Genomic DNA, 12,382 nt, shown 5'->3' on the forward strand with positions numbered 1-12,382 from the left:
ATTGAAGGCAGGAGGAAAAGGGGATGACAAAGGATGAGATGGCTGGATGGCATCACTGATTTGATGGACATGAGTTTGAGGAAGCTCCGGGAGTTGGTGCTGGACAGGAAACCTGGGGTGCTGCAGTCCACAAGGTCGCAAAAATTTGGGACACGACTGAGCAACTGAACTGAACTGAGATACTTAGTTCCTGCTTTTAATGATGATGTGGTACTCTATATTACATAAGTATCATAATTTATCCTGTTAGTCCATAAACAGTGAAAAGGAACTAAAAAGCCTCTTGATGAAGGTGAAGGAGGAGAGCAAAAGAGCTGGCTTAAAACTAAATATTAAAAAAACTAAGATCACAGCATCTGGCCCCATTCAGTTCAGTTCAGTTCAGTTCAGTCACTCAGTCATGTCTGACCCTTTGCGACCCCATGAATCACAGCACACCAGGCCTCCCTGTCCATCACCAACTCCCGGAGTTCACTCAGACTCACGTCCATCGAGTCAGTGATGCCATCCAGCCATCTCATCCTCTGTTGCCCCCTTCTCCTCCTGCCCCCAATCCCTCCAAGCATCAGGGTCTTTTCCAATGAGTCAAGTCTTCACATGATGTGGCCAAAGTATTGGAGTTTCAGCTTCAGCATCAGTCCTTCCAATGAATACCCAGTACTGATATCCTTTAGGATGGGCTGGTTGGATCTCCTTGCAGTCCAAGGGACTCTCAAGAGTCTTCTCCAACACCACAGTTCAAAAGCATCAATTCTTCAGTGCTCAGCTTTCTTCACAGTCCAACTCTCACATCCATACATGACTACTGGAAAAACCATAGCTTTGACTAGACAGACCTTTGTTAGCAAAGTAATGTCTCTGTGTTTTAATATGCTATCTAGGTTGGTCATAACTTTCCTTCCAAGGAGCAACTGTCTCTTACTTCATGGCAAATAGAGGGGGAAAAGTTGGAAGTAGTGACAGATTTCCTCTTCCTGGGCTCTAAAATCACTGTGAATGGGGACTGCAGCCATGAAATCAGAAGACATTTTCTTCTTGGCAGGAAAGCTATGACAAACCTAGAGAGTGTGTTGAAAAGCACAGACATTACTCTGCCGACAAAGACAAAGGCTGTAGTCAAGGCTGTGGTCTTCCCAGTGTATGACTGTGAAAGCTGGACAGTAAAGAAGACAGAGCAATGAAAAACTGATGCCTTTGAACTATGGTGCTGGAGAAGACTCCTGAGAGTCCCTTTGACAGCAAGGAGATCAAATCAGTCAATCTTAAGGGAAATCAACCTTGAATACTCATTGGAAGGACTGATGCTGAAGATGAAATTCCAGTATTTTGGTCATTTGATGCGAACATCTGACCCATTGGAAAAGTTCCTGATGCTGGGAAAGATTGAGGACATATGGAGAAGACAGTATCAGAGGATGAGATGACTGGATGGATATGAATTTGGGCGAATTTGGGGAGATAGTGAGGGACAGGGAGGACTGGCATGCTGCAATCCATGGGGCTGCAAAAATTCAGATATGACTGGGTGTCTGAACAACAACAACTAAGTATATATATATAAATCTAGAAGAATACCTTTGATATTAGTTGCATGACAAAAACAAGTGTTAGATTTCATTTGTACAAAAAATGTACACACAAATGTGTATACACATACTTGTTTAAACTTACAGAAAAATCTGGAAGTATAGGCTTCAAATGGCTAAGTAATTTTGAGAAGTAGAAATGTACTAAGTTTTATTCTATTATTATTAACAGTACATGGTCAAAAACATTATCACTCTAGGGAAAAAAGTTTTATTTTTTCCATGTACTTCAACAACATATAGGAGAAGGAAACAGCAGCCCACTGCAGTATTCTTGCCTGGAAAATCTCAGGGACAGAGGAGCCTGGTGGGCTGCTATCTATGGGGTTGCAGAGTCGGACACAAGTGAAGTGACTTAGCAGCAGCAGCAGCAACAACATATATGTATATCACTAAGAGATTATTTAAATTATTTAAGAAAATAAAGAAAAATAAATTCTAATTATTTGTGGTAAAAAGCTTAAAACATTTTATGTCCACAGAATAGAATAGAAATTGGATTAAATATTAATGATTCTACAATTTGAGACATGAAATATCAGTCTAGAAGAAAAAATAAAATATGATATTTTCATCCACTGTGAACTTTATGTGACTTTCTTGATAAAGTAGAATATATAGAATCCATCAAATTGCATTAAGGTTAAGAAATTAATGACCATAGAGATTGCTTGGGCACACAGTGCTTCATTCTTAGTTTCAAAAAGAAGTATGACAAATTCCTAAATCTAGTAGAACATAGTTTGATGTGATTAGACTAGAAATAGGAATGTAGAGTTATAATATTTAATAAGAAAAGGGAAAGACTCATATCAGAATATACTTTTAAAAATTAATTAGTGAAGTGACATATATTTAGAAAGAGAACAAAATGAGAAAAGTACAAAATAAAGCAGCTTATTTTTTCTTAACATCTTTGCTCATAGTTATGAAATTCTCATGGTTTAGTGACTGATCCAAAAATGCTAATAATAAAACAATGTTTTATGCAAATTTTTGGATTTCTAATTACTTTGTTTGACACACCAATTCTATTTTCTTGAAACAGAGTTTATAAAATTGTGAACCATGATTCCAAAGAATAATATTTAGGAGGGATTATAAATGTTTTTTGAGCCTGTTTCCACATGAATATTTTTTTGAGGAAGGGAAATAAACCATAATTTTCTTCAGTCTATTAAAAAATTACTGCTGGATTGAAAGTATATTAAAATGAACACCAAATTTGTCATTATATCACTTTATATTCATAGAACACAACACAACATAAATTAGACTTAGAAACAATATAACTCTTCATGACATTCACATTCTCTAAGGCTTTGATGCTCAGATAAATTATATAAGGTTGCTAAAATTTTTGCCAAATTGAGGCATAATATTGAGGGTTATTAAATTATAAAAGATATGAAAAGATCTTTAAATGGAAGAAATAAATGGGAATTGGTTCTTCTGAATGCAAAAAGGTATACGTTTTCCTAAGTCTTAAGATCGTAAAGTAAGTGGTAAAATATTTTCACTAACGTAAGTTATCTTCTCAGAACTTTCACTTTAAAAGGGAGAGAATACAAATGAGTATAACAGGAACAACAAAACACTCTCGTCAGCAACAGTTATGACAATCTGAAGGTTTTCAGAAAGAATTGTTACTAAGGAAATGACAGGAACAAATGTACACTCATAAGTCACCTGCACAGAGTAAGAAATCAGTTTAAAAAACACAGATGTCTGACTAAAACTTAAATTTAATCCAACCAATAGAGCTACCTTGTTTCAGTCAATATGGCTCTTTAGTAGAAAAGTAATCCTTGCTCAAAACCCTCTACTACATGTGTTGGAAAATTATTCTGATAGATATACACATCTAGGATGACTGACGGAGAAGGCAATGGCATCCCACTCCAGTACTCTTGCCTGGAAAATCCCATGGACAGAGGAGCCTGGTGCGCTGCAGTCCATGGGGTCGCAAAGAACTGGACACGACTGAAGCAACTTAGCAGCAGCAATAGCAGGATGACTGACAGGTGAATGACGTACCTTTATTAAAGCAGTTCTCAAATTCTGCAAGCACGAATCATGGTCCTAGTAACATACCCAAAGATTAATTTGTTTTCCAGAACCCTTGATTCTAATAGTCTTATAGTTAAGTAGCGAACCGAATCATACCCTGATCATAACAGTGTTAAAATTTTATATTAAACCTACTATCTTCTAATCATAAGCCTTCTGATATGCCCATCCACCTACAGGTTGAAGTTCAGGGTCTATGTTAACTTTCTTTCTATATCCCTGTGTTACTCAAAATATTTGTCTAAAAGTAAGGAGAAATGTTAAATCTCCAAATGGATTCTATTTAAGAGAAAAGGATTCCTACAGTTCAGAAATTTACTACTTCACTAAATTATATAGATTTTAACAGGATGTTAGAAAGTGAAAGTCACTCAGTTGTGTCCAACTCTTTGTGACCCCATGGACTATCATGGAATTCTCCAGGCCAGAATACTGGAGTGGGTAGCCCTTCCCTTTTCCAGGGGATCTTCCCTACCCAGGGATCGAACCCAGGTCTCCCATATTGCAGGCAGATTCTTTACCAGCTGAGCCACAAGGGAAGCCTGAGAAAACTGGAGTGGGTAGCCTATCCCTTCTCCAGTGGATCTTCCCCACCCAGGAATTGAACCAGGGTCTCCTGCATTGCAGGAGGATTCTTTATCAACTGAGCTGTCCGGGAAGCATTGCCATTTTAATGAAACATACTCAATGACCAAGTAAAGAATATCCTGGGAATATAGTTTTCAAAAGCCTCACCAAAATGTGAGGCCATACCTCTGGCCACAAAATATAATGTTCTGTCTCTATGCATATTCTTTACTAACACTGACCTGAACTTATGTATATGACAGCTAAGAATATTAGTCTTTTCCTAGAGTTGCAACTGATGCCAGTCTCCTTTATACCTCATTATAGCTCATATAGAATTCTGAGGAAGAATTATAGTATTTCACTGTCTTTACTTTTATATTGACAGGCCATCTCAACACTAACTACTAGAATTTAAGTCCACTGGATGCACATATACTATCACATATATGTCCTGTCTACAGTATACAAACACTACTAGGGCAAAGACTATGTCTTGCTTACCACTGTATCCCAGTTCCCAGACTCTGCTTCATACATATTAGGCACTGAGTAAATATTGTTGAATGGATGCTAATGTTTAATAACTGTTTACTGAATTAATAGCTAAGACTCTTTCCTGAAACACGGGGCTTCAGTTGGCTAAACTATCTTAGTACAGATAGAATTAGATCCTGAGCTATTTAAAAATAGAAGAAAATCATAGATTTTATCTCCTGCTAACAAGTTTCTGCTAAAAGTCTAGTGATAAGGCATTCATTACTTTGTTAGAAGACTTTTGTATGGATGAAAATCTGTCTTCACATAGCTTTCACTACTTAGTTATGGACTGTTTATAACATCTATACATAGTAAATTCAAGCATGATTTTCTCTGGCATCCTTAAGAATATAAGATGCCTCAATACAAGTCTCCTGAATTCCAAATTCTCGTTTTTAACTCTTTATCCAGTGGGGTTTTTTTCTAGATTAAGAAGTCCAGTTGAAGTTTTTTTTTCCCAAAATAATTAATCCAGCACTGCACATAATATTCTAGATTACGTGTCAGGTAGAAGAGAAGAGAGGGGAGGAGACACTTGAGTGCAATTGAGAGAAGCACAGTAGGTACACTATCCACTGTGTCAGTTCAGTTCAGTTCAGTCACTCAGTCGTGTCCGACCCTTTGTGACCCCATGAATTGCAGCACGCCAGGCCTCCCTGTCCATCACCAACTCCCGGAGTTCACTCAAACTCACGTCCATCGATGCCATCCAGCCATCCCTTCCTCTGTCTTCCCCTTTGAGGGATTGGGGGCAGGAGGGAAAGGGGACGACAGAGGATGAGATGGCTGGATGGCATCACTGACTCAATGGACGTGAGTCTGAGTGAACTCCGAGAGTTGGTGATGGACAGGGAGGCCTGGCGTGCTGCAATTCATGGGGTCGCAAAGAGTCGGACACGACTGAGCAACTGAACTGAACTGAACTGACACAGTGGATCGTATACCTACTGCGCTTCTCTCAATTGCACTCAAGTGTCTCCTCCCCTCTCTTCTCTTCTCTCTGCTCCTCTCTTTTTCTCTACTTTCCCTTCCTCATCCTTTCCTTCCCTTCCTTGCTTTCCTCATCCACAGTTATGTTAATGACTTTGATTTACATGACATTTGTAATCTTAGAGGAAAGGTGATTAAAAATGCAGGTTCTGTGCAGACAGCACATGGATCTGAGTCTTGGATTCAGCATTATCAGCAAGATGATCTTTGCTGTTGTTTATTTAGCTGCTCTACTGTGTTTTATTTTGGGCTTCCTTGATAACTCAGTTGGTAAAGAATCCACCTGCAATGCGGGAGACCTGGGTTCATCCCTGGGTTGGGAAGATCCCCTGGAGAAGGGATAGGTTACCCACTTCAGTATCCTGGCCTGAAGAATTCCATGGACTATACAGTCCATGGGGCCAAAAAGAGTTGGACACGACTGACTTTCACTTTCTTCCTATGTATTATTTAGTGCCTACTCTGTATTATCTAGGGGGGCTCCCAAATCACTGCAGATGGTTACTGCAGCCATGAAATTAAAAGACCCTTGTTCCTTGGATGAAAAACTATGACCAGCCTAGATAGCATATTAAAAGCAGAGACATTATTTTTCAAACAAAGGTTTGTCTAGTCAGAGCTATGGTTTTTCCAGTAGTCATGTGTGGATGTGAGAGTTGGACTATAAAGAAAGCTGAGCACTGGAGAATTGATGCTTTTGAACTGTGGTGTTGGAGAAGATGTTTGAGAGTCCCTTAGACTGCAAGGAGATCCAACCAGTCAATCCTAAAGGAAATCAGTCCTGGGTATTCATTGGAAGGACTGATGCTGAAGCTGAAACTCCAATGCTTTGTCCACCTGATGCAAAGAACTGACTCATTGGAAAAGACTCTGATGCTGGGAAAGATTGCAGGCAGCAGAAGAGGATGACAGAGGATGAGCTGGTTGGATGGCATCACCAACTCAATGGACATGAGTTTGAGCAAGCTCTGGGAATTAGTGATGGACAGCGAATGGATGCAGGGCGTGCTACAGTCCATGGGGTTGCAAAAAGTTAGACACGACTAAGCGACTGAACTGAACTGAACTGAATTTAGCTACGTAGTTGTGTCAAACTCTTTTGTGAACCCATGGACTGTAGCTAGCCAGGCTTGTCTCTCTGTGGGATTTCCCAAGCAAGAATACTGGAGTGGGTTGCCATTTCCTCCTTCAGGGGATCTTTCAGACCCAGGATCCATCCTGTGCCTCCAGCATTGCAGGAGGATTGTTTACCACTGAGATACCTGGCATCTTTAGTGAGTTTCTAAAAATTGATGTGCCCTGATTTTTCCATCTGTAAATTTGGGAGAATAACAGTATCTAACCTTTATTTTCCCTTCATGCTTGATTGTAGTTCCACTAAGTATAACATTCTAGGTTGAACATGTGTCTTTATTTTGGAGACATTTCCCCCATGGTTTTCTGGTATTGTCAATGAGTAATCTCACGGTGTTCTAATTTTCTTGCCTTGACTGTGATATTTTCTATTAGCACCCTCTAACCTTAGAAATTTAGACTTCTCTGTTTATCTTTGGAGTTAAGGTATATTTCCTTATTTTGACTACAAGATGTTTCCCTTTGAGTAATATCATAAATCTCAGCCTTAGCAGTGAGTATAACAGTAGTACTCATGTAAAATTCTGGACACAAGTACTGTCCATATGGTTAGAACTCATGTCTAGTTCATTCACCACTGATAGCCGGCATTCAGTAAATATTTGTTGAATGAAAGACTGGTATTTCTCATAATTCAAAACTGAAAGTGTGAAAGTGTTAGTCACTCAGTAGTGTCCAACTTTTTGTGATCCCATGAACTGTAGCCCATCAGGCTCCTGTCTGTTGAATTCTCCAGGTAACATATTGGAGTGGATAGCCATTCCATTCTCCAGCGTATCTTCTGCACCCAGTCTCCTGAAATGCAGGTTCATTCTTGACCATCGCAGCCATCAGGGACGCTTCTGATGGCTTTATGATATCTCTAATTTAAAAGAGATTTAGTAATATGAAAAGTAGTTTCATAGTTCAGTTCACTGTAAGATATTTAATAATAATACACAATAATTCAAGGAGTTTACTATGCTTGACTTTAACTAGAATAATTCTAGAGTTACTGTGATTCTGAGAATATCTGGTATGTCATTTCAGTTAAAAATTTAGGTGACATTACTTTGCACAAATTTTCTTTCTTGGTCCTGAAACAAGCTAAAAACATAGAGGTCATTTCTGCTTTTCACAAATGAGGACTGTGCCTCAAAGATTTGTATGAAATCACCCTAGTGGGAAGGAGTGTAGCTGAAACTAGAAATTACATCTAATGATCAGGTCCAGGATTCTCAGTTGGCAGTATGCATATATGTGAATTAATCTCTAGAGACCTGTGGTGGTCATTTTATCACATTTTGATAATATCTCAAGAGCCAATTTTTTTTTTTCAGTTTTCCACCCTGATTTGCCTCCTCTTGTTTGGGACCCTATTATTATTATTATTTTCTTAGATAAATCTTAATCACCTGTATATAAATATAAAACACCAGATTTGTCTATTTCATTTTTAAATGAAAAATCAGAAATTTCCTTCTGTTGCTTAACCAAAAATGTGTCTCATAGTATATAATGGGATAAAAGGGAAGAAGAGTATACTTGAAAGACTCTATAAACAGGGGATTTATTAATTATGAATTTGCATTTTAGCTTCAAAATTATTTTGTCTCTCATTTCTTCTTAAAATATTTAATTATTATAGAACATTATTAGTCATTTTGTCTGTGTTTGCACCCATATTTTATTAGAGAATGAAGCTAAAAATCTAAATGTCTAAAAAAAAACATGTATTATCATGTCCACTAAAATTATTTGAAAATAATATATTTTAAAAGCAATTATACTTGAATTATTATCATTTAGGCAAATGATTGCTGACTTAAGAAATTGTTTTTAAAAATAAAAATGAGTTCTCTTCCTTGAGCTCTCTCAAAATATAACTTCTTAGTCAAAGCTCACTGTAAATTAGTTTAGAACAGCCAAAATCTCACACCATTTTTTCAATTATTTTACAAAGTCTGATCAAAATGAGATTGTTTTCAACATTACAAATAAGACAGCTCAAGCTTGAGAAATTTTAACCAACTTGCCAAGATGCCATAGAGCCTCTCTGAGAATGAAACACAGGAACTGTGACTTCAGGTTTTAGCTACAATAACAGGATCGGTTTTCATAGTTCAGCAATATAAAAATCAATAAAATGTCTCTTCTTTATACTCTTGATGAAAACTAATGAGGAAACAAGCTACTGTCTCTGATTAGATACAAAAAAATAATGGCTTCCAATTTGGTAAATTCCAAAATAGGTGACTTTGAAGATTTAATTTAGAAACTGGCATCAGACATCAAAATTCTTAGAAAGAACCATCTGTGGTTAGTTTTAGGAAGGTCTCTCAAAAAAGGAAAAAGGAAGAAGAAAATATGAATATAAGTGTTTTATACATGTCTATATCAATTATCTTCAACTAAATATTAAAAGGATGAAAAGTTCATCACAACTGTAGCTACTTTGAAAAGTGAATACATACATTCTCATCATTGAGACCCTAAGAGGTAACTACAACAGCAATATATAGCTTTAATTTTTTACTATGTATTTATTCACTGGCCAGAAAAATTCATATTCTGTTTGGTACTGTGATAAAATAATTCATCTACTTTAGCTGTTAACACATTTGTCTCTCTCTCACTTATTCATAATGGCAAAAAAAGTACATGACATTCCCAATTAAAATTTCCCTCTTGAAAACTACTAAGAAAAGCCAGTGACATGACTACTGAGTTATTTTGTTTCAGTTCAAATCTTGGACATGTTGTATATGAAAACTTGAAGAAATTATGAATGATCTACTACTCTCCTTCATTCCCTAAATGAAGAAACTGTGTTCAGAGAGATTAAGGACTCTTGACACATAGAATCATGTCTCCAGACTGCCAGAGTCCAATCTCTGTCTACACCACCACAACAAAACTCTCTAATTCTGAGCAGCTTGAAAGAGAGTTCCGGAACCTGGATAATGCAAATATCCTCAAGAAGAAAATATATTATTTAAAACCAAACATCTCTTTAGAAAGACAATATCCCCTTTAGTAAGCAGCTTGTCTATTAGGTCGCAAAAGAAACTTGCACTTGGAGTGATAAAGGAGCATACAGGTTGCTATTTTAGAAAACCAATGGGTAATCTATTTACACTTATGAGAACACAGATTCATTTGCAATATTATAAAGATGCAGGAGGGCACTGATACATGGCCTATCAAGGTATCTTTCACAATTTTATGATATATTCAAAGAAATAAATCATTATGATACACTTAAATATAAGAAGTTATTAATTACGTAGTATGTTTGTGCCCATACAGAACATTGAAGTTTCTAAGGAAAAACTAAAACCGTAATATTTAAAAAACAGTGTCAAACATATTCTGGCAAGACTCATATTACTTAGCATACTTTATTCTCTGTTTTTGGAGAGAAAATATAGTTGTTCTATAGGCCAGTGGTAAACTCTGGCTATATGCTAAAAATCATCATCATCATAATAAATTTTAGCAACGATGCATGTAGTTATAAAGGCATGTTTCCATCTCTATAGTGATTGCATTTTACTCTTGAGTTCTAAACACTGCCCCCACTTCCCTTTGTCATACACATGCACACACACACACACACACACACACACATGCATCCAGGAGATTCATATCAACGTAACACTTTCATTTACTTGTACACATCCAATGAAAATAAAAATCATTCAAAACTGACTCAATAAATTATAAACAATTAATTTGTAACAAATATAACACACTTGCCACCCTGATAGATTTTTTTAGCCATATTTATGGTCTTTCTTGACTAAAACTTTGCTTATTTTTTTCGAATAGCAAAAAAGAAAGGATAAAGGAAAAAGCAGTATTAGTGTATAGAAAAGCATCATACATTCCATGCTGTGTAACAAGTTTCTAAAATAACTTTGTCTTTAAAATGAAGAATAATTCAGAAAGTTCAACAGTGGCATTCATTCACTAAATGCAGTAACAAAATCATTTCTCCTCCCCTCCCTACTTCCAGTAACTGAGTCTTCACTAGTTTCCACTGCGCTTCAAGTCAAAACCAACTGAGCTAATTTCGGTGCTTCACACATAGGCTCATTTCATTCTATCAGAAAATGAGTAGATCTAATAAATAAACTGATGGTAAAATATCCCAAATGTGCCCAGGGAAATGCAAATTATTTAACCCAGAATGATTTCTAAAGAGAAAAGAGGAGGGAGTGGGTAGATACCAGAAAATAGTTTAAAGTCCTTGAATTTACTCACCAGTTTCCCAGATGCACGGTCAGTAACAGGAACATCAACCTCACCCCTCTCCTTTGATTCCACAGAAGAAAAGGGGAGAAGAGAAGAGCTTTCCAAGAACCCATGGGGATTGCTTTTTCTTCTTAGCTCTCCAGCCAGGACTTTTCCTCCCACCTCAGCTGCAGACTGGTGAGTACAGAAAGGAGAAGGTAGAAACGCTGCACACCTCCCAACCAGGTAGGATGCGACTCCCCCCGGAATTGAGCAAAGCGAGCCAATCAGACCGAGAGGATGCCGGTAGAAATTATCTGAAAAAAAGTTGGGCCAATCAACAGCCCAAGGAGGCGGAGCTTCCCCTACTAGAAACCGAGCCCAGTAGGGAAAAGGGCTCTTTTCTTCCTAAAAGAAAAACAAACCTCTTCTCCCTGGCAGCCTCAGAGAAACAGTTGAGTGGCTCTGACAGATTTCCGTCCCTAGGGAAAGGCGGCTTCCTTCTTTTCCCCCAGCCTTCCCGACCGACTCTATTTCGGGAGTCTCTTTCCTCTCCCGCGTTTGGATTCTGAATCTGTCTTCCAAGAGGGATCCGTGGGGAGCTTGCCATGCCTAATTGGTTTTCCCCAGGCTCCCGAAGGTTCTGCTAATTTTGGTAATTACCGTTGTTACTTTGCGTGGGGCGGTGTCTCATTTCTTTGCAGACCCAGCACCTGGCATAATGCCCCACACAAATATGTTCTCGGGAGGTGTTGAAATATATAACTGTATGAGTGAATGAGCCAGCTGGGTGCATTCCTGATAATCACGTTTCCTACCCACCTCCCTTCAGCTGCAGTTACAAGTGAGAGGATTTGCCGTCTCCTCGCTCTGGGCAACAAATGATACTAATGAACAATACCAGGCAAGAATTCTCTCATTTTACAAAAACATAAACAAAAATCCGATTTTAGAGAGATTATTTTAGTCCTAGGAGCTGTAGATCGAATACATGTGTAATCCTTGTTCTCCCCTTTGCGTTTGTTGAGCTCCAGTGTTTGGTACCTAACTTCAGAGGCTCTGCTTTGAGTTTGCAGCAGAGCCCAACAGTTGCTATGGCAACTAGAAAGCCTCTGGCAGCCTGAACAACTGTACAGGCTGACAGTGGTGGCGGTGGAAACAGGCTCGCTCTGCCCAGCCATCTTCCTCCTCTGTCCCCTCCTAGATCGCTGCTTCCCGCAAAACCCGTGTGGTTGGAGGCTTTGGCTGTGTCCTTAATCATCATACAACTACCTGGAACT

General features: G+C 38.1%; 1 protein-coding gene across 1 annotated transcript in view; it reads right to left on the bottom strand.

Moving 5' to 3' along the window:
• Positions 1-11,236, bottom strand: part of GABRG1 (gamma-aminobutyric acid type A receptor subunit gamma1) — an 84,557-nt gene extending 73,321 nt beyond the window's left edge. The window contains exon 1 of the mRNA XM_052642001.1: positions 11,133-11,236. Within this exon, the coding sequence (XP_052497961.1) occupies positions 11,133-11,236 (104 nt within the window). The remainder of the gene's footprint in view (positions 1-11,132) is intronic.
• Between the last annotated feature and the right edge of the window lie 1,146 nt (positions 11,237-12,382).

This window comes from Budorcas taxicolor, chromosome 6, assembly GCF_023091745.1.
Source record: "Budorcas taxicolor isolate Tak-1 chromosome 6, Takin1.1, whole genome shotgun sequence".
Lineage (NCBI taxonomy): Eukaryota > Metazoa > Chordata > Mammalia > Artiodactyla > Bovidae > Budorcas > Budorcas taxicolor.